The sequence below is a fragment of the Sceloporus undulatus genome, chromosome 7 (genome assembly GCF_019175285.1).
Source record: "Sceloporus undulatus isolate JIND9_A2432 ecotype Alabama chromosome 7, SceUnd_v1.1, whole genome shotgun sequence".
Lineage (NCBI taxonomy): Eukaryota > Metazoa > Chordata > Lepidosauria > Squamata > Phrynosomatidae > Sceloporus > Sceloporus undulatus.
Window position 1 is genome coordinate 37,166,105 of NC_056528.1, and position 27,602 is coordinate 37,193,706.

The following is a 27,602-nucleotide window of genomic DNA, read 5'->3' on the forward strand; positions in this document are numbered from 1 at the left end:
ACTTAGGCCTGATACAGACCAGCACTTTGTGTCAGTATGTGGGTGGAGTTAGGGCACAGTGTCCACACCTGGACGCCGTAAACCAGCCTGCAGGGTGCCATTTTGGCATGTGAATACCATAATCATGCCCCTCAAGTGCTGCATCCACATGATGCAGCATCAAAGGGGCATCACAAAGCCGCGCCACCATGACTATGGTGCCCCTTGGAGGGTGCAAAAAGGACTTTCTGCACTTTCTGGAGGCCAGATCAGGGCCACGACCTGAGATGGCCATGGCCCCGATCCAGCCAGTAAAGGGGCAGCTGCAGACTGCCCCTTTGGGATGTTCTGTATAGTCCTTAAGCTAGTGACACTGACAGTTCAGTGCACAAATTTTGTTTCATGTGCAAATTATGGATTTGCATCCTGGTTTTTATCAGTGGAATGCAGGGGACTATGTCATCTCAATTTTCAAAACAAAGCACAGTAAGATGGGAAAGCAGGTGTTGTAATGCAGTTTACAGATATATAAGTCATGGCCTTCTCAACTTCTCTCAACTATGATGAGATATATTTTAGTTCTACTAAACTATATAGCAGTTCTGTCCAAATTTGCATTTCTACATAGATATTAGGATATGCAAATCTAATACAAATCTGCATATCTTCTCTCTTTTAATGGTGCATTTCCTTTAATTTGACAACACTTAAGTGCCCACTTCCTTAGTCCAGTTGTGTAGCCCCTCTGTAGGGGTTTGTTGTCACAAAATATATCCCCACATCCTTACACAACGTAGCTCTTTGTGCAATAATTCACAAAGCATCCTATTAACACCCAGCAGCTGTCAAAGTTTGTCTGCAACCAATGCAGGGTGTCAGGAGGAGGAGTGAGGGGAAAAGGCTTCTGTGATGTTGATTTAATTTTGGAAATATACTTATTCCAAGAAATTTTTGTCAGATAAAAGAGCATCGCATCCCAGTTGCGGGGCTGTCTTACTTTAGGAATGCTAAGGTATAATATACTTGTAAAAGTCAGCTCTCCTTTAAGGATCTTATTGTGTGCGTGAAGGTTGTGCATTACTACTGGTGTAATTATGGGGATAATTTAGTACTCGTGCTGTGCCTTCCAACAGGGAGCTCTAAAAGGTAATTTTCAACTCCTTAAATTTTGTTTAGGTTGTTAGGAAATATTTTTAGATCTAGAAGAGGGAATTTTATTTTTGCATAAACTAATAGCCCCTTAATGATGTGCTCTTAAAAACATCATCAATCTGGTATGGGGTGGTATGAAAAGAAAGCAAACTAAGCCATAATTCTGTTTAACGGTGACTAATTTAGACGGTTATTTGGCTTCATGACCAGAATCTTGAGCAAAAGCATTCATCGTCCAGTTTCAGCAGAAGATACTGAAACCCAGGGCAAACATGTCTACCCCTACACAAGACATAAAACAAATGTGGTGGATTCTTTTTTAAAAAAATGAAAGGAAATATTTGTTTGAGAACAGGGGGGGAAATGGAAGAGTTACAACGGAAGAGATGCCCTATTTGTGGGGCGGCTAGTTGCTGTGTCTATGGAGCAATTATGAGTTACTAAGGATGGAAAGAAACCTTATGAACCAGAAAAGAGGTGAACAACAGCCAAAGGTCAAAAAGGATGTTCTTGCAAAATAGTTACAACATTTCCAGAAATGTTTTGAGCAAATGTGTTCAATAGGGTAACTAGTCACCTAACCATTTGCAAGTTGAAACAAGAACCTCCAACAAAACATCTAACACCTTGTTCAGTATTCAAAGTGGTATAGGGGTTTTAGAATTTTAACTGTACCTGTGTTTTTATTGTGTAATCTGGATTCCAAGTGATTAAGAGCAGAATATAAATAAAAACTATTATTATTATTATTTATATTTATTTATATTATTATTATTATTATTATTCCCTCAAACCACACAAAGATACTTACTTCCAGTTGGAACTGATTGTTTTCTCCAGCCAAACCAGTGTGTGCACACATTTTGAGCCAAGCAAGCAGTTACAACCCATACCTAATATGATGGTGGTAGAATTCAAAGACAGAGCCATGTTGGTCTGGAACAGTCTGCAAAGGGATCTTGCAGCACCTTTCAGACTAATTGAGAGGGAAAAAGTTGGTAGCGTGACTTTTCTCTAGACTGAAGTCTACAAATGCTTATGCTACCCACTTCTTTCCCTCGGTTTCATCTCAAAAGTGTTACATGATCCTTTTGCAGCCTTTTACATGAGAGCCATGTTTAATTCTAACTTTATATCGTGAATAAAGACTTGAATACTGGTCTCCTTGAATTATCCATTTGCTATAGCCCCCTTGGTAGTTATGTTCCAGCTGCTAAATCCAGAGAATATGTTAGAAGCAAGCCAAAATATAACATCCAAATATATATATAGACTGAGCAGATGTGAATCACTCACTGTTGTCAAAGAAAGGTGCATGGCAATAAGCAAAGGATTGCCCAGTCACTTTCAATAAAGGTTGCATTGACCTACATTAACACCTTCAGTCTTCTCCAATGAAGCCAAGAGTCTGCTCTGAATTCAATTCAGAGCCCTCAGATTTGTCCACAACTAGAACATTTCATTTTGAACAGAAAGGCACTGCCCTCTAAATATAGTCATGTGCACTTCCATGAGCAATAAATACATTTCTATAGTTTCTAAAAGGTGTTCATGGTGCATATATACAATTCTCCCATCTTCTCTGGCCTGTAAAATTGTACCAAAGCATATGCCAGGGTGATTTGTTTTTTAAAAAAAATATTGGAGGGAAAAGGAGAGAAAGAAAAAAAGGAGGGAGAAGAAGAATGCATAGGATATGATATGGGCTAGGCATAGGGTTGCCATAATGGAGGACCTCCGAACCGGGACAAATGTAGGACCAGGTTTGAAAATGTAGGATTTTTTTTTAAATTTCCTGGCTAGGAAATTTAAAAAAAAAGGCCTACATTTTCAAACCCTGTCCTCCTCCTCCTCCTCCCGGCTTCGGAGGACGCCTAGGCCGGCTCCCAACCGGGAGGAGGAACGGGGGCCGCTTGGAATCGCGGCGATTGCCACGGTGCCAAGCAGCCTCCCCCTCCTCCCGGCCTGGGAGGAAGCCTAGGCCGGCTCCCAGGCCGGGAAGGGCGCGGGGAAGCTTCGCATCGCGGCGATTGCCGTGGTGCCGGGCTTCCTCCCCTCCTCCCGGCTGAGAGGAAGCCTAGTCCGGCTCTCAGGCCGGGAAGGGCGGGGGGAAGCTTGGCATCGCGGCGATTGCCTCGGTGCCGGGCTTCTCCCCTCCTCCCGGCCTGAGAGGGAGCCTAGGCCGGCTCTCAGGCCGGGAAGGGCGGGGGGAAGCTTGGCATCGCGGCGATCGCTGTGGTGGGCCGGGCTTCCTCCCCCCCCTCCCAGCCTGAGAGGGAGCCTAGGCCGGCTCCCAGGCCGGGAAAGAGGCGGAGGCTGTTCCTCATCGCGGCCATCGCCGCGGTGGAAGCGGCCTCCTCCTCCTCCCGGCCTGAGGAGAAGCCTGGCCGGCTCCCAGGCCGGGAAGGAGGCGGGGCCGCCCCTCAGCGCGGCGATGGCCGCGGTGGGAAGTGGCCCTCCTCCCCTCCTGGCCTCGCGGAGGCCTTGGAGGCCCCCGCGGCCAGAGCTCCGACCGCGGAGGCGCCTCAAAGGCCTCGCTGGGGCCCAGGAGGGAGCGTCTCCGCGGCTGGAGCTCCAACCGCGGAGAGCCTTCCCAGGCCTCAGCAAGCCTTGGAGCTGCCGCGGGGGCACGCGGTGGGCGGGGCCGTCCCGGTTTGGGCGCCAAACCGGACCGGGACGGCACCGCCCAAACCGGGACTGTCCCGCCGGGGTGCGGGATATGGCAACCCTAGCTAGGCATTACAATAGTATAAACTGACATTAATATAACCTGGGTTCAATTTCTGAGACTTCCATTTGTAGCATAAGCCACATCTCTTTAGTCAGCTATGACAAGGTCATAGGATCTGTGGGAATAAAGGTTAAATTGCACAAGCAACTGTACAGAGCTCAGGAATCTCCATGATGATGATGAAAGGCTTGGTCCAAGCTTGGACCAAGCCTTTCAAAATATAGTCAATGTCAGATATGTGATTAAAGGAGAATAACACATATACAACTCTCAATATATACATACATATATATGTATGTGTATGTGTGTGTCTGTGTGTGTATATATACTTTTTATTGGACAAAGAAACTTAAATACTAAATACAAACACAGAATTAAAAGTGTACAAGAAGTCCAATGTGGATCTACTGTAAGCATAGAGGAAGAAACCCCACTGTCTTATGCTTTCCTCTGCCAAATGTAAAAAGAGTGGTAATTAACCATGGCCAAGAGCTGAACACATGGGGTTTTTGAACTGGTGACCTAAGGAATATCTAGTGAAGATTCATCCTGGGTGCAACCAGCTAGCTTTGGCCAAAGAAGGAAACTGTTGAGAAGGCAACCTTAGCTGCCAAGGAAACCTTCCTGCATCTGTAGAAGCATAGACTTGGAAGATACCTCAAGTCCAACCTCCTGCCATACAAGAATACACAAGCTAGGATGATGCTGATAATCCCTGCACTCTACAAAAAGCTCCTGGACTGGACTCATTTACTAGCATGAAACACAGAAGAAATGGTGCAGAATTCGGAAGGTCTCATCCTGGCCTCCCTCCTCTGTCTTTGCATGGCCCAACTTGCAACTGCAGAGGACTCAGGTCGGACCATGCCTGGGATATTACTTTCCTAAAGTAATTTGTTACAAGATTTCTTCAAGAAAAAAATTGTTGCCTATAATTTTGCAACCATTTGAGTAACATTGTATGTTAGTTGCTATTTTGCAGGGTCCCTAGGACTGATGAGAGCAAGTCATAAAATGTGAAAAACTCCACTAAAATGCCTCTGAAATACCCTTTAGAAGTAATATTTAAAGTAACTACAAAATTTTGCTGATAATATTAAACAATAATCAGTAACATCGGAAACATACAGGTTTTTTGTTGCTTTACTGCCCCGAAAGGCAAATTCTTCAAGTTAACTATGTACCTTGTAACTTGTCACTACTGTGGCTAACTACAACAAGCATTTAACACATTGTACATCCATTAACTCAGTAATCATTAATGGACTCCAGAGTCATAGTTCAATCCTTAAACCACTACGCCATGCCAGTTCTACTACATCACATTGTGTTGGTTTACTTAATTTATTTCACTTTTACTCTAGAGCTGGGATTCAAAGTTGGCTTACAGGACAAAAATATTTGAAACTGAAACAGCTTGTAGCAAAGCTCATCCGTTTTGCTGCCAGCTCTCTCCAGTAATATTTCACAAAACTTTGTCATATATAAACAATGCTGATTTTCCCACCATTGTTTAACAGCACTGGAACAGCAACACATAGCCAGTTTTAATCGTCATTGTATGTACCCACTGTGTGCCAGTTACAACTGTTGGTAGCTGCATTGTGATAAAACATTGCTTTAATATCTACTTCACAACACTGCAGAAAACAGGGGGGAAATCCTGCTAGTTAGTGGTCAATGGAAGTACAACAACCTGTAGCTATGCCTGTGGCATGTGAATTCCATTTTGGAACCAAAAATCATTGGTTCTGTTCTGGATGTTGATATCGCCTGCCTAAACAAGACATCTGTCAAACTTTTGAAAGGGTTGAGAAGTGTAAGACAAGATCTCATGGATGGTTCATCCTCTCATCCGAACCAAGGAGGGATTTTGTAAATGGAGTGCGGAACCAGTGCTTGCTTTCTGCAGAGAAATAAAAGTCCAGAACCACATTTCATCTGTAAGAGCGTAAACTATATTATTCCACTTATTGATTCCAGAGATTGCAACCTAGGATCCCAGGTAAGATACCACTAATGTTCATATAATATGTTTAATTATATGCCTGGGAACTCAGAATGGCTTTTAAGATTTCCCCCTGTCCCAGGAGTAAATCAAATGCATTATACACAAACCTTAGAAAGAAAGAGTATCTTGTCTCACACTGTTTAAATCCACTGTTTTAAAGAAGGCTATGCTGGTGCACACAATAAAAAAATATCATGCAACATTCATAGTAAAAATTTCAAAAGGCAAAGCACCACAAGCTGGCTAATGGATGAATACTTGAATAGCCAATTTTCCCAGTCCTAGACATGTCTGCATGCCATTTTCCTCCTGTAACCACTAGCAGCACAGTACTGCAAAACTGCATATATGAAATTGAACAGAGCTGTATGTAAAATGCTACGGCCACCCAAAAAATCAAAAGCACAGGTATAGGATGGGGAGAGAGGGAAGGGTCTGTCCTGGTAGCACTACACATGGAAAAGATCCAAGTATTTTAACTGTTCACAACCTAAACATGAGCCACTAATGTGACAAGGCTGCAGAAAAACCTAATGTCATACTATTCTTAATTAACAGAAACACAATGCCCAGATCATGGGAAATGACAGTTATAAGGCACTGGTCAGATCACATCTGAAATGCTGTATCCAGTCCCATTTTAAGAAGTGGACCATGTCAATACTGCCAATACTGAGGGGTCTGTCAACCATCCTATAAAGGACTGGGTATGGGTTTTTTAAGGGGGAGTACTGATAGCAGCCTATCCTTTAGTGCCAGAGGATCTCTCCCAGTGGTTTCATGTAGATGCTGAATAGCACAGGGGATAGGATGGCACCTCATGCCATATATTTGATTGTAAAGGATTACTTATCTCCTCATCCCTTTGATTCTGATTTTTATACTCATTTCTATTCACAGTTATAGCCTACACACATAAAAGAAATATTAAAGAACATTTTAGTAGTTATGATACCATTATTATCTATATTTCAGTAATTTTTACTTAAAAGAAAAAAATAAGACCCGGGTATGTTTATTCAAATGGAGGAAGATTAAAGGGACACATAGTTGTGATTTTCAGACATTTGAAGGGTTGATATGCAGATAGCGCAGACATTTTTTTTGCTGGGAAACTGCAGAGAAGCGGGTTTCAGTCAAGCAAGAGGAGGAACTACTTCATGGTAAGACAGAGGCTTGCAAAGCCATGAATTCTTTTTCACTGGAGAGATTTAAGCTGAGGTTAGAAAGAAGTCTGCATATGTGGTCTGAGTATCCAAAAGTTGATTCATTTTTTACACACAATCCTGGGTTTGATGGCAGCCATTATGAAGCACGCAATAAAGCCCTGCTCAGATCTTCTACTATTCTCTCTTCATTCCAAAGAAAACAAACAGATATGCACAGAGACTTGACTACTTTCTTCCTCATGGCTGTTCGCATGGAGATAGATGTATCTTTGGTGAAGAAGAACCTGGGATGTGTGGCCTTTGGAGAATCAGCCAGATAACATCAGAGTCTCTAAAGGACAAAGCAGTCATGACACTTTCATTGATAAATGGCTACCTTTTATTGAATTTGTAGACAATAGCCCACAACAATTGCAACTGCCATCACATCATGTTGGACTCTAGAAGGACATTTTTGCAGATCAAAAACTCCTACGTTTTGCCAAGAAAATTTTGACATTTCAAGTTACAAGATCTGAACGGACTAGCAAAGCGTTGCGAAGCATGAGCAAATTGAAACCCATTGCTTGTTGGGATTACCCTACTTGTGTTTGGTTTTGTGTTTGTTTCTGTTTTGTGTGTGGGTGAAATAAAGTTCTTTAAGAGAAGCCAATTTCAGCCAAAGAAGAGAAGGAATTATTTCATGGCAAGACGGATTTCCTTGTGAAGCAATTGACTCTCATTCATTGGAGATATTTAAACTGAGGCTAGATGGATAGCTGCTAGTAAAGATGTGGTATGTGTATGCAGGGCTGCAGGTCCTGTGCTGAAGAGCGGGTTGGACTACATGATCTCCAAGATCTCTCCCCAGCCTGGTTTTCTGATGCTTATTTATAGAAATAATTATTTGAAAGCAATTTCATAGGGCAACAGTGCATTCTCCCATTCATCTTTTCTTTAGAAAACACTCACAAAGAGAGTCAACTATCTCGCCAAGACTTAACACTTCTAATTCAAACACAATATTCTTCTTATTCTCATTCCTCTCCGACCAGATGATGGCAACATAATAACTAAATTGCCTTTTGATGTGACTGCTTTAAACAAAGATATTAATAGGAATATATACTGTATACTGTATATCAGTGTGATTCCAGCTGTAAACCTGGTATACAAGTCCTAATAAAATTATACCAGGTCTCCTGTAGACTCATCCGGCAAAGTCCACAACGAAAGCTGATCTCAGCTGCCCAAGATATGAAACTGAAACATCTTCTCTCTAGCTTTTTGGTTTTTAGAATGACAATTTGCTTTATTTTGAGCTGGACCACAAACAGTGCCTACGAGAAAATGAGCCCCACTTCTTTAATTTCCCCTAATAACTTGAGGAGAAACAACAACGTGACCAAATCACGTCATAACCCCGATAAAGCCTGTACTGTTTCCCAAGTTCATCCTTGGTCAATGAAGGCTGCCTTTAGAATGTGCCTCTCTTTTTCTCACTGGGACAAAGCAGCAGCAAAACTCCCTGTTGTCTTCCGGTGAAGTCATCCATTCATTTGCCCTACGCCACCCTAGACATTTTTGTCGGCACGTGGGTTTTCTGAGTAAATACTAATGGCCAGCATATACCCACTGATAATTTTTTCTACAACATGCATGCAGCGACTTGATAAGCCAGTCATCAGCAATGTCATGTCATTTGATCTTATCTCTGCATCTGAACTCCAAGAAAACAGAAAGACTCAAATCCCAATGCCAATGCTGCTAAAAAACACTTTCCAGCTAGACAAAGGAGAAGACTTTAAAAATGTGGGTGTAACTAGACTGTAAAAAGACTTTTCTTTGCCAAAGGCTTTGTTATCTAAGCTATGCCTGTACAAGATTAAGGACTGTCGAACAGTCAGAAATCCACTCCATCTTTTATCTGTACCACTGAAAACTCCAAAATCTCAAACAAGTTAACCCATACTGGAGATATCAAACACCATTGGGCAGATGTCTCTCTGCTCTACATAGTAAGAGTCATACTGGAATAAACCCCAAAGGGTTTGATAAATTAAGCTTTGTAAAACACTCATTCTTGTTCCAGTTCCTTAGGTTATAATCCAAAATCACACCCTTCAAACACTTTTCTATGTGTCCTTTCCTCCCCAATGCAAACCTTGACATGGCATACAAGAATAAATCCTCTCAATGCGTGCCACTGAGCAATTTGGAGACAGGCCTCCATGCGCAAGATCTGTTCCCTGTAAAGGACACAGTCATTACTTATGCTTCTCAAAATCTAAGAGACATCGAAAATCCATTTAACACATGACATTATTGGAGGGGAAATCAATGGTTTTGCTTCAGATAGCAACCTTTGCTGGTGGGGGAAGGCAAACCACCTTATTGCTCAGAGGTTTACATTGATCAGTGGGCCCAGTATGTCATCTCAGTGTATGAAAGTTAAAACTGAGGCCATGATCTGGCAGAATAATGTGCAGACTGCGGAAAAGAAGGACTAAGACAACTAGCCCAGTGACAGCATGGCACCTTACATTCAAACAGTGGCCATTTGTGCCAAGGGCAAACCTGTGCCTGGGCACCATCCTTGAGCCATTTTGTTAAGGAACAAACCTTTTGCATACACATGGATACCTCCTTATGTGTCACTGTGAAAAGGAGATCTGCTAGCATAGCCTTCAGTTTCACTAGAGTAAATCCCCAACAGGATTCCAGCCAGAGTTGGAACATAGATGACAATGTGTCTCAGCATGTGAATTCACCGTCAGAATTGATAGACAGGTGATGACAGTGTATGTTGATAATGTCAATTCTGTAGACAGACAACATGGAACAACTAACCTGAGTGTGCCCATATATTAGAAAACACGAGTCTGCAACCATGACATAAAAAGGTAGAACATGCAGTGGCAAGGCACTATGATTAATCCTATGATAGTTGTATGAAATCAAAATCCTCTATGCCACAGGATTTCCAGTTGTTGTTGTTGTTGTTTGGAGGGGGGAGATGACAGGAAGAAAATCAATACATCTGAAACATAGAGCTGGGAGAGAGATTTATGGATACCATGGATTGATAAAGGACAACAAATTGGTTCAAGATCCCAGAGCCTGGGCCATTTCACACAGGGAGATACAGTCTGCCAGATAGCCTGAACCTGAGCCATATAGGGCTTTATAGACCATAACCAACACTCTGAATTATGCCCAGAAACAAACTGTCAGCCAGTGGAGTGCTAAGTCTGCAAAACCTGTGTAGGGCTGTTAACAAGAAGGTCCGCTGGATGTCTTTCATTCATAGGATTCCACCATAATGTGAAAGCATCTTGAAGGCATATAGCAGCAACAACAAATGATTAAGCCATAATGGAATTTCCTCAGAGACATGTGTCTCAATGATCAGATTTGCAAATTAACCATGTTTAACCATGGACAACAAAACAAGAAACACTAAATGCAAGATGTGTCTCTGAGCAAAATCATAGGTTATAACAAAGAGATGTCTTTCAACACTTGAGGGTGTCTGTGTGTATGTACCTTCAAGTCGCCTGTCACCTTAGAGCAGCCCAAAACATTTCATAGGGTTTTTTTAGACAAGGAATACCTTTGCCGGAAAAAAGATTCCTGATAAACATAAGATCTATTTTGACCTTAAGAGCAGCAGCAAAGGCAGAAATTTAAAAAGATGCTGAACATTTTTAATTTTTTGTTTGTTTGTCTTCTTAGCCAGTCTCTCTCTATATGTGGATTGTTCAAGCTACATTTTTCCCCAGACTGGAATATTCCTAGTCAACCAAAGGCAGAGGCAAAGATCCATCCATATCCTGCCCATTGGTCCCATAGTCCAAACAGTGCAGGTCTCTGGCCTGGCCAGTCTCTGAAAATGAGCACACCACCATGTCCCTAATCTCAACCATTTGCACATCCCTGCCAAATTTGACAAATCAACCTATTTATAAAAGAAGAACAGCACCCAATACAACTTAAGACAATCACTGGTTAACCTGTGCAGGGTAGGCAACAACAACAACAACACCCACTCACCATAAATAAGTCAAATTCCTACTCTGCCTTCTAGGGAAGCTGGCTAATCTTGCTCAGAATCAAAGGATTCTGAGCAGAGTTGATACAGAGAAAGAGATTTGAATGGGAAGAGGACCATGTTTAAACAGCCTTAGCTTCCCCTCAAAGAGGATACGCAACTGCATGCAAAACCACTTTTGCATCTGCCTGTTATCCTGCCCTCCCTACAAATGGTGGTCTCAAAGCAGTGAAGAGTATTAGCCAGGGAATGGGATTATTGCCAACACGTGCACAAAGATCCACCTGATGAGCTATCCAATACATCTTCAAATATGGTTAAATAAACTGTTTTGGATGCCCCAACCTACTACTGAGCAAGCTAAGTAAGTAGAAGACACAGCTATCTTAGCAGTACATATACTCTACCGATGTTGGCAAGAACAAATCTTTAGACAAGGACAACAGCCAAACAAGAAATCATTTGCATTGGTCCATATCTATTATATAATGGTTTGGTAAGTTTCGAAAGCAATAGTTTTGTTTTTTGTTTTCTCTTTTGTTGTTTTTCTCTTTTTTTAAAAGTCCATTTGGCCTGAGTATCTGTTCTATTAGAGATGTTTCCAAAGAAAGTTTCCTTAGCAATAGAAGCCGTGAACGGTAAGTATATAAAATAACAAACATTTGGAATTGCCAGCTATTTCTGTGCCGTCCTTGATGTGTTGTCATCCAACCATCAACCCACAAAAGGTTGCCATAGCACCCCCATAGGTTCATTGTGCTCTTCACTCATAGATATCTCTGCCCAAAGCACCTTATGGGCACACTGACATTCACAAAACTGAGACCTTACAATCTAAAAGTACATTTTTGCAATACTTGGGGGTTGCTAAAATGTACCACATCTTCTTGGAGGTGGGCCAATTGTCATCTGAAGAATGCACAATGCTCTTTTTCCCCCCAAAAAGGGAGCATTTTACAAAGAATCCCAGCTTAGCTCATAAAGGCTCTGAAAAGGGGGGCTATGTACAGAAAATTTAACAAGTGACAAAACAGAACCATCTTTTTCCAAGTGGCAAATAAGAGACCATGAATCCGTCATGAAATTAATATCACTACTGAGCAAGCTAAAATATCAACACCTAAACTATTGTCACTATTTCAGATTTTCAAATATTGCCTTGTTTTGATTCATACTATTTATAACAGAATGCTGAAATACCTTTATGATACTAAAGTATAATAGGTTTGATGACAAAATATATGACAAAACCCAGTCAGCATAAAGCAGTTTGGACCCAAACATGTTACTAAAAACAATGAGACTTGAAAATGCCCAGGCTTTGCTGGAATATGCCCTCCATGTGTATCAACAAGCCTTAGTGACCAATACAACCAAAAAGTATTTGGCAGAATTGCTTAAAGAAGAAGACTGAGACTTACCTGAATTTCGCTTAGATACCAGCTTCACACTTGTGTTGAATACAGTGCAAATCACAAGGACCAAAAGGATGGGCAGCTTCATCTTGGACTCACCTCAGCAGCTGAAATATAAAGGCACCACATGAATCATAGAGTCCTAGTGTAGATGCAGCCTGAATCAAACACCTGATTTCAAGAAAAAGTGGCTCTCTCCTTGTAACATAATGTGCAGAGGCTTTAATAACTGGCTTCCTGACTCTATTTATTTATTTATCTATTCTATTCTATTCTATTCTGTTCTATTCTATTCTATTAAAGGCCCTTTCTTAGGACATTATTTTTAATTTTAACCCACCCCAATCCTTCAGGGAGAGGCTATTATTATTATTATTATTATTATTATTATTATTATTATTATTAGAGTTGGAAGATACCCCAAGGGCCATCCAGTCCAACCCCCTGTCATGCAGGATCTCACAATCAAACCCCCGACAGATGGCTATCCAGCCTCTGTTTAAAAACCTCCAAAGAAGGAGACTCCACTACACTCCGAGGAAGGAGTGTGTTCTACTGTCAAACAGCTCTTTCTGTCAGGACGTTCCTCCTAAGGTTGAGATGGAATCTCTTTTCCTGTAGCTTGCATCCATTGTTCCAGGCCCAATTCTCTGGAGCAGCAGAAAACAAGTTTGCTCCATCCTCAATATGAGAACCCTTCAAATACTGTACTTAAACAGGGCTATCATATCCCCTCTTCTCCAGGCTAAACAAACCCAGCTCCCTAAGTCTCTCCTCACAGGGCTTTATGGTTTCCAGACCCTTCACCATTTTGGTTGCCATCCTTTGGACATGCCCCAGCTTCTCAACATCCTTTCCAATTGTGGTGCCCAGAACTGGACACAGTATGAGTTTAAATCCAAGTTGCCACACCATCAACATCCAGAATTGGATAGTCATTATGTCTGAACGGTCTGACTTGAGATAGGAACTCCTGGATTTCACTCCAAAGTTGAACTGAAGAGAAGGGACAGGGTTCAGCACCCTTTGCTACCATTTTAGAAGGTTACTGGGGACCACAATTTGGATAAAATTGAAAGTCACCTGGAGACAGGCCTTAAATGTGGCAATTTCACAGAAGGCTACCCCATCTTTTTCTCATGTAACTTGAGCAACTATTATTCTGCAGATGAAGAGAAGCAAACAAAGGGAGGAATATCAAAAGAAGTCCTCATAAATGTTGTATCAGTGGATTCCTGACTAGGAGGAAAAAGAGTTTCACAAAGTGACTGAACATCATCATTATTTCTGTGACTACTATTTTCACTTTGCTTTATGAAAGCATTAGCTATTCATCTGAACTTAAGCACAGCAAACTAGGAAATGGAACATTTCTGTGCCATTAATAAAAAGAAAAGAAAAAGTCAACCAGTCCACTCCAGCCATGAATCTGAAAGCAAATAGCAGCTTGAATTACCATGAGAGGCTGTGCTTGGATATTTGCTTTGAATTTAACTTCAAATACTAAATTGCAAAATTAAGTATTTAATCAACTTTTCCCCTCCCACCATACAAATAAACTTATGATATACTAATGTGGGGGGGGGTTACATCAATGAGTTTTTTAAAAACAATTGGTGAAATACATAATATGTTGCAGAGGCATTTAAGAGAAAATTGGATTTGTCTTCTTCAAGGAGAATGCCCACTGTTCTCATTGAGGCAAGACTTTGAGGAAAAATGTATGGCCCCATTCAGAAGGATCAGATGGGCATCAAACACAGTGGGATTGGTCTGGTGGAAATGGTGCTCACTTGGCAGAGAGAAACTGACATCAAGGAGCTGAACAACCCTACCTGGTTTGCCATATACACAAATACAAATACATGCACACTGTCTGGAGATAGTGCTGGATGTTTGCTTGGTGAAAACTAGGACATAGCATCCATGAGTGCATGTCAGTCTTGAAAGAGGACTAGCAATCTTTAGCACCACCTAAGGCTACATCTGCACTGCAGAAATAATCCGCTGTTTAACTGCTCAGTGCTATGGAACTCTGGGCTTTGTAACTTGTTCTGGCAACAGAGCAAAAGTGTATTTTACTCAGCGATGGATAACTTGATATTTTTTTATTATGTATTTAACTATTGGTGCAATGATCAGTTTAACTCTAATTGGTTTTTGAATTGCCATTCATATTGCTAGCAACATTTGATATATTTTGAACAACTTTGGACAGACTTCTGTTGAAAAACAGCATAAAAAGAAACAGGGAAGAAGGATAAAAGATGGTTTTGAAATGAAGCAAAACACATTGCCATCTTTGGGGTGTAGGGAGTGTAAGACCATTACGTTCAGAGACTAAAATAAGGGATGTGAATGTCTCTCATCTCTTTCTCAGTCTCTCATTTTCTCTGAATCCCACCTTCATTTTCTTCCCATCATTCCAATTTATACAATGTTGAAAATTTTATATACATTTGTAAAAATAATTCCTGCACTACAATTTGCATACTGTAAAAACAAATGTCTCCTAATTTGTGTATTTACGCAATTAGCCTAATGTACACAACACACTGCCATTGACTTAAATATATTTCTGTGTTTTGTTTAGTTTAGTTTTGTTTTGATGAAGATCATTTTTCTCATTTCTCGTTTGGGATAAACTTTATTTCTCAGAACCTTCCAATGTGCGAATGCTTGCGCAAGTGGTACGTTTTCTTGCAAACAGCCTTAGGAGGTGTGAAAATGTTACTTTCATCCACATTGTCAAATCCAAGACATTTCTTCCCATCCCAGGGCAATACTAGTTATGCTAGGAAAACAAAAATTACCTTAAGCAAGCAATATATTAGAACATCCAGCAACACAAGTTTTAATACCAGTGTTTGGAGAAATATCCCAATGAATCTAAATGTAAAAATCATTTGTAAAGAAATCTAAGCAAATTTATTTTAATGCCAGCACATTGGGATCAACAACTTAAATGTGGCAAAGTAGAGAGCAGATTCAACAGATGTTCTTCTCTGGGCTGCGAAACAAACAATAAAACACAATAACTGTTAGTAGGGCTGAAGTCTCCCATTTATGAACACTCTTAAGGGGTTCATCTACACAGCAGAAATAATGCAGTTTGACACCCCTTTAGTTGTTGTTGGGCCATCCAATAGAATCCTGGGATTTGTAGTGTTATAAGGTCTTTAGCCTTCCTTGCCAAAGAGTGCTGGTACCTCACAAAACTACAAATCTCAGGATTCTGTAGGCTGGAGGCATGGCAGTTAAAGTGGTGTCAAACTGCATCATTCCTACAGATGGGAATCTGTTTCAAGATGGGAATTTAGGACTAGCTATGAAGATACAATTAAATCCCACCATACTTGAGATGCAACACAGATTTCAGGCAACAGCCTGACCATATATAATAAATGCTTCAAAATCTTCAGCTGACTCATCTGCAGGATTAAAGATGAAGTTGGCTATTACGTTGAAAGCGGTCCTACGAGGCCTATTTGTTAAAGAAGGGGCCCGCCAAAAACGCTTACGAGAAGCAAAGCTAGGGTCACTCCTGAATGAGATAATAGAATTAACACACCTGCAGAAGAGTTCGCAAGACAAGTCTGACCTGGCACTCTTGCTCCAGAAAAAGGTTCTCTTGGAAGAGATTGATTCCTATCAAATTCAGAAAGCCATATTTCACACAAAAGCCAGGCTCTATGAATTTGGTAATAAGGATTCCAAATTAATGGCAAGAATAGTTTTTTTAAAAAGGCAGAGAGGAGGTTAACTCCATGCATTTAGTCTTCAGAGGGTAAAATTTATAATACTCCATTTGAAATTTTAGAAGAATTTCATAATTTCATAATTTCTATGTTAAATTGTACTCTTCTGATCAAGCAAGCAATCAGGAAAATACCCAATTTGTTAAGTCCCTAAATATTAAAAAAACCTCACAGAACACCACACTGCCACTCTTAACAAAACCATCATTACTAAAGAATTAGATAATGCCCTCAAACGGACCCGGCTACGGAAATCCCTGGGCCCAGATGGCTTTACTGGAGAATTTTATAAACTCCTTAAAGATTGCCTTAGTCCACATTTAGTAGTGTTAGTAAATGAGATTTTGTTGAAGGGGAAAGTAGCAAATAGTTGGAAAATTTCTAGAATCGTGCCGATCCCGAAAACTATTGAATTTGCACAATCCTTTTGACCGATTGCACTAATTAATCAAGATACCAAATTGCTCTCTTCCATTTTAGCTGCCAGATTGAATGGTTTCATCACTGACTACATCCATCTGAAGCAAATTGGGTTTATGCCTGGGCGTAAACTGTTAGATGCCATCAGGAGAACATTAGACATTATACATTAAGCCTCAAGGGAAGGGACACAGCAGGCACTTCTCTCACTCGATGCCCTTAAAGCATTCGATATGGTTGAATGGCCCTATCTCTTTGCCTTGCTTAGGGAATCTAACTTCGGGATTCCCTTTGTGAATTTGCTGAAAGACCTGTATTGGGGATCTCGAGCGATGATATATGTAAATAAGGAGGATTCAGCACCCATCACTTTGCAAAGAGGCACTAAGCAAGGTTGTCCTTGTCCCCGCTTCTCTTTGCAATAGCGTTGGAACCTCTGGCAACATTGATCAGAGACAACAACAAGATAGAAGATAGAAATCAATAAGACTACACATAAAATTGGGCTTTACACAGACAATGTGATGCTTTACATTAAAAACTTACTGATTCTTTCAAGGAGATTGATAAAGTATTGAAACAGTTTGGCAGGTTCTCTGGGTTCCAAATAAATTATCAAAAATCTAGGATGCTTTGTCTCAATGCAACTCTTGAAACCCAGCACTCTTGGGAGGGACTAACACACATACAAATCAACCCCTCAGGTCTAAAGTATCTAGGGGTCATCATCACAAGAGATATCTCTCAACTTATCCCTCGCAATTATAATCCAATCACTAAGTGGATTAAATCAAAACTGGACCATTGGAGGTCACTTCATTTCTCCCTTTTGGGCAATGTTGCTTTAGTTAAATCTTTCATTCTGCCAAAAACTATTGTTTCCCTTTCAAACGATTCCTTTGAGACCACCAAACTCATACTTTAAATGCTGGAGCAAGTTAATGGACTCCATAGTTTTTAATGGGGAACGCCCATGCTTCTCAAAAGCAGTCAAGCATTCTAAAACGAGATATGGAGGGTTATCAGTTCAAAAACTTGATCTTTACTTTGAAGCTTCTCAGCTAAGTCAGATCACCCAGTTGATTAGCAGAAATAGTCTAACCAATTGGGTAGACATCCAACCCAAACATGGTTGGTTCAACTCTGACACAACTGAAAATCAGTTTGTCTAGGGTGTTCACTTACAAGAGGAGATAACCAAAAAAAAAAAGAGAGAAAATCATCAGTGTGTGTGTGTGTGTGTGTGTGTGTGTGTGTGTGTGTGTAAGATGAATGTGTGAGTTCTGACTTAAACCCAGAGCTGAAGAACCAAGAACCAAGGAAAGGTGTTTTAAAACATGCTAAAGAACCAAACAAGATGGCTCCGCGCAGAGCATTGATGTGAAAGAGGGATTTGGCAACTGAGACGAGGAAAGGCTGAGGAATGTGGAAGCTGAAGCTGAGTGCTGTCCAGGTGTGTCGAACTATGACCAGGAAGGTGCTTTTTCTCCTGAGTCGCAATGAAGTGGAACTGACAGGACAATGGACTGCTCTGAACAGAACGAGCTACTTTTGAACAGAACGAGTTGCTTTGAACAACCTGTCTCCTCCCGAAAGAAGAAGTTGAATAATGGGCTGCAATATTGCAAAACTTCAGCAACTGAAAGCCAGAGAGAAGAAAAGTATAAAGACCCTTGGCTTTCATCCCCATTTTGTTGGCACCAACCGCGTGGCAACGATGCCATCCCCAGCCTTCAAGGACAACTGATCAATGTTCGGCAGAAGGAAATTGTGTGTGAGTATTGTATGAATGTGTGAGTGAATGAAAGGGCTCTTGATAATCAATGTTTGTATTACTTTTGTGATTTAATAAATGTTTCATGCATAGTGTTTAAAACCAAATTGAGTGTCTCACTATCTGTGTCAGCCCTGCTCTGAATAAGTCCACAGAAGGAGAAATTTTCATTACACGCTCTCAGGTTAAACAGGTTGCCCTTACAAACTGGGACATAACATATATATATACATACATACATACATACATACATATATATATATATATATACACATACATACATACAGTGGAACCTCGCCATATGCGGGGGATCAGTTCCGGATACCCCGCGTATGGCGAATTCCGCCTATGCTTGAGCCCCATTGTAAACAATGGGGCTCGTGCACGGCAGCACGGCGGTGCGCAAGGCGCAAGGCGCAACGGGTGCACGCACTCATTCAATTGAATGGGACGCGCCGCCCCGCGCACGCCGGTGGCTTTGAGTGCCTATCTTCGCCGCCGACAAAAAAAAAAAAGAGCGCGTATGCAGAAGACACAATATATATATATATATATATATATATATATATATATGCACGCACAGATAAAAATTTGGAAACAATTACTAAAATTTAAATAAAAATGCAGTACATCTCACCATAGTGAGTAAGACTGATGCTTAAGGGCATGATTCATGGGGAAAGCACAAGCCCCTGCTCTTCATGCTAATAGTTCTTTATGTTAAGCATCACAGTGAATCACAGAGTTGGAAGAGACCTCAAGGGCCATCCAGTCCAAGCCCCTGCCATGCAGAAATACACAATCAAAACATCTCCCACAGATGGCCATGACTCCACCACTCTCCGAGGCAGTGTGTTTATCAACATCCTTCTTCAATTGTGGTGCATAGTATTTGTCTCACACATTGTTTCACACAGAGAGCACCTTCAGTTACAGGACTTCCCTTCATTTAAAAAGGCTTAGCTGCACAGCAGAGGAGCAGTTTTCCTCCATAATAGAACAAAGCTTGTTGTTTTCCATAATGCAAAAGCTTTCCAAAAAAGGATGAATATCCATTGCAATGTTCAGCACACTATTTCAAGATGGCGTGTTATTGGAGAATAACCCTTCCCCAACTATAGAAGCTGCATACTACTTTGCAAGGGGAACGTACTGTATATACTCATGTATACGTCTAGAAATTTTGGTTAAAAAATTGACCCAAAAAAACTGGGTCGACTTATCCAGGGGTCCATATAAGTACTTTACTTTAACTCTTACCAAAAAAGGAACCATGCCCTGGTAAAAGGTGAGAGCTTAATATCTTCTCGGAGCACCTAAAAGAAGCATTAACTCTGTCTGCTATCTCATCCATCCAGCGTTTAGGGTGAGATGCCTGTCAAAAATTTTAAAGATCTTTAGCATCATTTTCCTTTGCTTCATCCTTTACATCCTTTGTTACATGCTGCTAAGCCTTACCCTCGACTTATCCATGGGTCATATCAAAATCCTTAATTCTGGCCCCAAAACTTGTACATGAGGTCAACTTATAGTCGCGTATATACAGTAAATGACCATGTATAATCTCTTAAATGGTAGCGATTGTCCCACTTATTGGCTGTTTCAGCATTACTGTGCACATTTTCAAAATTCTCTTTCCCATGGTATTATTATAGGCAGCACTTTGTACTCCTGCATTCATATTCCCTCAAGCGCTCTGTGCTTTCTGATTCCTTAAGGCATGAGTGCGAAAGAACCAAAGGGGGGAAACGTGTGGAATTATGGAGATACGAGAGCTGTCTGACAATGGTGAATGAAGGAATTAGTGCGCAGCAACCGGGAAGGGGGGTTTCTTAACCTTTCCTTGGAGCATCAAATCCCAGCACAAGTAGGGCCATCTTGACAAGAGAAAAGAAAAAGAAAGTAATTGAACTAAATCTTTTGATGGATAATTGCAATGATGATGCTACGCTCAGATGATTTTCAAGTGTAGCTTTGCAGATTACTTTCTCCACTTTGCTCTCTTCTGCTAGAAACAGGTAACTCAGGTCCTTATTCCATGGTGCATTAATTTCCCTTTCTCTCTATCCTCCTTTTACACACACACACACACACACACACACACACACACACAAATATCTGAACTAAAAAAAGTTTTCATTTCTTAGCAAAATGTGGATTCTCCCCCAACGATCCATCCTACCTATCAAGAAACTGCAATAGTCTTCAGAAAGCATCTTCTACTAGAAAAGCATTGGGGAGTGGTTTCATATTTTACATGAAAATGGTCAAAATGACGCCAGCTTTTAAAGAATTGCACTGGCTGCTATTGTGTTCAGATCCAAACTCAAGATGACCTTCCAAGCCCCAAATATCAACAGAGCTCTACAATAGAAGTAGGGGGGGGGCCTTCAGGTGTAGCTAGACTGTAACTCCCATCAGCCCTATCTAGGATAGCCACTCCTGAGGAATCATGGAAACTATAGCCAACAATGTATTTGACGGACACTGCCCATTACTTCAAAACTGAGTTCAAAGTGCAAAAGTAGTTTACATTCAGTTAACTCAGCAGGAGAGAGAGGATAGGAGGGGGCAAAATCTTGGCATTCCCTATAGATTTGGGCAAAAGCAATCCACTGCAGTCCACCTAGCTTGTGTGTTTTCCTCATCTTCAACACACTCTGATGTTGCTTGGCTGGTCCCAGTTTTCATCTATGAAATGTTGGAGGGTATCTGGCTATAGTATGTTTCCTTAAAAGCCCAGCTGGCACTGACAGTGGCTTCACTACGATTCACTTTGCTGCCAAGTTAATATATTGTGGGTTGGTTTGTTTTTGTTTTTATCAAAGCCTTTTGAATTGAGGCTTCATGCTCATATCTCTATAGGCTTTTTAAATGTTTTAGAACCTCCGTATTGTTTTATATGCTTTAAAATCTTTTAAGTTGTTCAACTGCTACTCGCTGCTTTAAATAGTTCTAAATGGTTTTTTGTCTGTACATTGCACTGGAATCCTGTGATATAAAGAAATCAATATTTTAAGATAAAAAATAAATAAATAAAATTGCCAGGCTCAAAGAGCATGAAAAGTATAACTGTGCAATTTCCCTTCCTTCACAATTCCTGAATAGCCATTAAAACGCGGTTTTTCCATGTGCGTCTATGTGCACACATTCATTACAGAGTTCTAATCTGCAGAAATATTAGCCATGACAAGCCAATTAAAGTTCAATACAATTTCTCTCCTAATAAAAGTGATATCTTTATCCAGATCAGCACCAGTGGGGAGGGGGCGAATGACAACCTGACTTCTGTTTGGTGCGATTTCCCTTAAAATGTTGGCAATTCAACTGCGAAAAAGAGGGGGACAGGGCAGAAATATATGTAGAACTTTCACCTGACATTTAAAAAAAACTTCAAAAAATGAGGTTAGCAAAATGACTACTGTATGTTAATTTTTAAGTACCAATTTAAAATAATCTGAATTAATTTAGCCTTGCCTGTTTCCAGAGGTCTGAATGCTACTGTGGTGATTAATGGCAAAAGATCAGGAGTGCAAACCCTGTAGCCCAAAGGTTGCATGCACCCTCCCAAAGAGCTTATACACCATCTGTCTTGACCCTGGAGCTGCTAGATTCCCCCTACCCACCATAACAGTTTCATGCAACTTGCTCTCTCTTTGCTCTTACTAGCAAAGAGGACTATCAGTATCAGGACTGAAGTGGTAGAAAGGGTAGATGGTTCTCCAGTCTCTCCGAGCAAGAATGAGAGAGATGCCTCTGTGTTAGAAACTGGTGTAGTACTTAGAGTATTAGACCACCATGTTCAAGTCTCCATGCACTGATGAAACTCAGCATTAGTGAACTTGAGCCTGCTCCCTTCCCTCTCCTTCAGCTTGACCTAACTTAAAGTGCTGTTGATAAAGTGGACAGGGATAGTCATACACACCAGCTGGACTTCATTGGAAGAAAGGCAATCTAGTAAAGTAGCTAATGAATGGGAACTGTGTGTGTGTGAGCAAAGCACAGCTTGGTGTGTGGCTTTTCAAAAGTAGTTTGTAGCCTTCAGTCACCAGCTGTCAAAAATCTGCTAAGCACTTTAAGGAGAAAGTCACTGCTTTTCACTCAGAACTTTTGACACCACATTTATCGCAGAGTCAAGGGATGTGTCCAGTGTGCCATTGGATCAATTTTATTGGGACCAGTTTCAGTTGTTGCAGCCTGATGATGTGGACATGACACTTGCAGACATCACACCATATGCAAGCGTGACCCTTGCCCCCCTTGGTTGGTAAAATCTACCAAAGATGGATTGGTTGGGTGGATCCAAAGGATGATAAATGATTTGCTGTGCCTATGTGTAGTACATAGTTCCTTGACAGAGGCTGTAATATGCTTTCTCCTGAAGAGGACCATGAGAACTACTGCCTTATCACTTATCACTAAGGCAAAGTCCCTGAGCATGTAGTGGCTGGGCAACTTCAGGCATTCCTGGAGGAAACAGACTATCTGGATCCATTCCAGTTTGGATCCCGATCCGATGACAACACCTTAATGGCCTTACTTGCTCCAACTGGCAAGTAAAGATCATGCAGGTCTGGAATTATTGAACCATTTCGTTGGCTTCTTCAGTCCCATTTTCCCCATAGTTCTTAATACAAATAGCAATTACCTTCTTCAAAGGTAGCAGGTCAAAACTGAGGAAATATGCATCTGTGAAAAGGTTAAAATGCTTGAAGATTTATATGCTGTGAACAAAGAATAGCATTGAAAAATAAAAAGGTAATTGTTGTTTGTATTAAGAATGATGGTTGAACTGGGACTGAAGAAGACAACGAAACTATTCAATAATTCCAGATCCACATGATCTTTTCTACACATCTTATTCCAATGATATATGTGAAGGACTTTCTCAAGAATTTGTAAAAGTGATTGGTAGTATTGAAATATAATACACACCAAAATTGTTTTTTTTAAAGTACATTTGAGTATTATTACTACTACTATATTTATTTTTATCCCGCTCTTTTCCCAGAACTGGGACTCAGAGTGTCATCATGATATTAAAAAACAATACAATTAAAACATAGAAAAGTGATACATTTAATACACAAAATTTGGTTTTTGAAATATACATTTGAGTTTGTAAAATTTTATTAGTATACGAGGAGTTGAGTCAACATTAATTGGTGCTGACTTTGTGGTTAATATCCTTTTAACCATTAAATCATTTTGTAGTTGTTTAAAATGTTTTGAGCTGTTCCAGTTGATTCATTGTATACCACCCTGAGAGTCTCAGATACAGGATGGGATATTCATATTTAAATTAATGAATAATAGTCTGTTCCTATTACCAATTAGAGTGTTTAGAAATTAACCAGTTGATGTTATTTGCTAGGATAATGAAAAGAGGTAACTTGTTACATTACTTGTTACACCTCTAAGAGAACAGTAGAAATATTGAAAAATCCTTGCCAAATACCTCTAAAAATGTGCTTAAACCCATTTCTGAAGATAACGAGATATTATTACTTGTTACATCAGTTATGTAAAGTTGCGGCTACTTGTGAAGTCGAAGGCTTTCATGGCTGGCATCCATAGTTTTTTGTGGGTTTTTCAGCCTATGTGTCCATGTTCTAGAAGAGTTTATTTCTGACGTTTTGCCAGCATCTGTGGCTGGAAATATGCTTTCTTCTGAAGAGGACTTCTCTGGACACAGAGGTCCATTGAGAACCATGAGAAGATGCCAAAGCCACAGATGCTGGCGAAACATCAGGGAAAAACTCTTCTAGAACATGGCCACATAGCCTGAAAAGCCCACAAAAAACTTTTGCTGCTACTTGTTACATTAGTTTTAAAATGACACTGTGTTATACCCTCATTACTTGAAAAATCATCATTATGGATGATAATATTACTTGTAAATCTTTACTTCCAGGCTCTGATGTACCCACGGAACAGTCTCTGGCGCCTGGTAGAATTGCAGAGCCAGAAAAGTTACATTCCCTGAGAACACTTGCAACATCTTGACTAAAGAGAAGCTTGATTTTGGAATGGTTTAACGCCAACATCCCTCTTTCCCCTCCAGCAAGCCTGACATTTAAATATATCTGTTCCAAAATCATTAACAAATACTGCGAGCTGATGCTGAACAACACTGACATGTACCTGTAATTAAGGATACACATTATAATGTGATGGAGATTAATTCCTTGGCTGTTCCAGTTTTCACTTCAGCAAAGGAATTTAAGGGGGGAAAATCTCCACATGGCAAAAGAATCATAGCTGAACACAGAGAATGTTCATCTTTAGAGTACCATCCAACTCCATTAATCTAAGTGAAAGTTTTCCCACTGGCGACAGTTGGAGGTGCAAGACCTTTTAGAAAGCAACAGCAGAACTTGGACCAGCCGTTCTAGTAGGTCTGTTGCTGAAGCTGGTAACTCAAGTCAAGCTCCTCCTTCATAGTTATGAAATATACATTTCATATTAGTTTAAGTATCATGGCACTCCCCTAAGGCATCCTGGGACCTATATTTCAGTGAGAATTCTGTGCTGGAAAACTAGTCTACAAGTTCTCAGTCTCTGGTCCTTTGTATGTTTTGAACCTGTAGAGTCCATGACCATTGGCCAAGCTGCCTGAGAGTTGAAACCGAAAACATATGGAAGACCAACCTCTAAGAATGACTTCTCTAGACCACTCAACTGAACTATAATTCCCAATGTAACTTGAGTGTCTGTCCACAGTAGAGCATTAACTCATTTAATTATCAGTCCCTCCTCCTTTCCCACAGTACCTTCTAAATACCTCGCCAAAGTACAAATTCCTCTTTTAGGGTACGCTGTCTTGCATTAAAATTTGCAAATGGTAAATTTCATGCACATTTTGAACAATGACTGCACAAGAGCATAAATGGGCACAAATTTGATATCACAAATGGCAGTACCCAAAATGCCAGAATATTTTAATCTTCCTGTACTTACTATCAGTGACCTTCAAGTAGTGAGTGTAGAACAAAGAAATATCAAAAGACGACTAGAAGGAAATGGATGGATTCAGGAATGTTTACAAATTCCAATCCATTAGCAGAGGTACAGCCAGCAATAATAGTTTCTTGACATATTATATATAGTATGTGAAGAAACTATTATCACTGGCTATACTTCTGCTAATATATATAAACACATATGACCTCCCAGCCAAACATATAACAAAATAATTGTCCCCAACAAAGCTTCTGACGTCCAGTGAAATGACTCTAAATAAGCAGATTTATCGTTTTCATTCCTCAGAACTACAGACCAGCCTGACAAACCTGTATCATCTTCCATAATGGTGTGACACTGTCCAGAAGCCTTCAAAAAGTGCATCTTTCTGAATCCTGTTATGCTCTGAACCCACACATATAACTACATAAACGCTAATATACTTGTGGTTTGACATTAACTGCATAAGAAAAATTGGATTGGGTTCCATGAAAGCTCCAGCTAAAATCGGATTTAAAGCTGCTACTAGATTTCATCTGCTCCTTCACTACTACTTCCTTTTTAAAATAATGACTGTAATTTAAAAAGAAATGTGATGCAGTTTGTCTGCCTGTTCCTTTGCTATCCAGGTATCAGCTGTAGATAGGTAATTTCAAGACCCCTGTTGCTCTTCCCTTCCTAAGGTGTTCACTCTTTAAACTCAATATGAACTGGATAATTTTTCAAATAGAGCAGATATACTCAGCCTTTGGTCTCCTAGATGGTTGACTTCAACTCCCAAAAAAATCAGCCAGCATAGTCTGCAGTCAGGCTTTCTGCAAGCTGAAGTCCAAAGGCTGAGAACCACTGAAAAAGAATTGTCTCCCGGCACCTAGAAAGCAAACAACTATCCACCTTAGTTGTTTATGCTGCAAAATAATGAAAGTTATTTCAACCTGAATATTTTGTTTCTTGTATTCTAATGGCAAAATATGGATTTTAGAGCTCAATTTAAGTTAGGTTGTTAAGATCTTCTCAAAACGTCATGTGAAGACCCAGTTTTAAAAGGAGCGGTACAATAAAATTCGGTGTATACAGAGTACATCGCTAGAGTCCTGCAGTAAGACAGAAGTTCTTGTCTCTGGCTAAAAGCCCTGCAGCAAGCCTGATTAAGGAACATCTCCAGGGTTTCTTTCTCAAAAATATCCCATTAAAATGATTGTCACTTTTGACAGTTTTGTTTCTGGCATTAGCAGCACCGTTGACATCGATGCACAAAAAATGCAAAGCTTGATTTTATTCAAGATATTTCCATATAATTTCAGAAAAGGAACAGTAATGGGTCCATTTTTAGTTCATTTACAAATTGGAAAGGGGGAAGGGGAATGATGGGAGGCAATTTAAGTCACAGTACTTTACAACGTTTCTTTAAAAAAAAAACACCCAGACTCCTACACAGCTTTCAGTTAGTACAGAGTTTATCAACCCATGAAATTTTAATAATGGAAAGTTTGAGATGGGAGAAAATATCCCCCCCCCCCAGCAAAACTACTAAAGGAATCATACATACAAATGTATAAACCCCGATGCCCTCCTTTGTGCATGACTGGCTTAAATGTTATTGTCTGGATCACTAACACCATGATTTCAGCCACTTTTTTAGAGTACGCAAAAAACTTCACATTTATTCTCCACAATTCTTACAACTATCCTAAGAGATAGGAGTTAGGGGGGAAATGGGCCTGCTTGATTCAAACCCTAGACTTAAACTCTGAGCCCATGCTGAGCCCAGGAATTTGTTTTTCATCACCATAGCCAAACTTACAAGTTTTTAGTCAATTCCAGTATTAGCTTCCCACCGCCTTGTCACTATTTTTCAGTAATTGCATATTATAATAATAATAATAATAATAATAATAATACTTATTTATATTCCGTTTTTTCTTGAAAGAATCAAAGCGGACTTATTAGAGGGAGGACAGGGAGATGTTTCTCAATTTTTGTAACTGTTGTACAACTAAGAATCAGAAAGCCAGGCTCTTGCAGCCACCTAGGGATGATCCCAATGCCTAGTTTGGTGAGACCACACCTGAAGTACTTTTGTGGCTCCAGAGCCACATAAAACTACAAATTGTAGAATTTCATAGCACTGAGCCATGGCAGTTATGCCAATGTCAAACTGCATTATTTCTGCGGTACATATGCAGTCCAAGACAATCAA

At 40.3% G+C, this 27,602-nt stretch overlaps 1 protein-coding gene across 1 annotated transcript in view; it reads right to left on the reverse strand.

Annotated features, from left to right (window-relative positions):
* IL1RAPL2 (interleukin 1 receptor accessory protein like 2) overlaps nucleotides 1-27,602 on the reverse strand; it is a 464,513-nt gene that overhangs the window by 424,498 nt on the left and 12,413 nt on the right. The window contains exon 2 of the mRNA XM_042477717.1: nucleotides 12,494-12,594. Within this exon, the coding sequence (XP_042333651.1) occupies nucleotides 12,494-12,575 (82 nt within the window). The 5' untranslated portion in view covers nucleotides 12,576-12,594. The remainder of the gene's footprint in view (nucleotides 1-12,493; nucleotides 12,595-27,602) is intronic.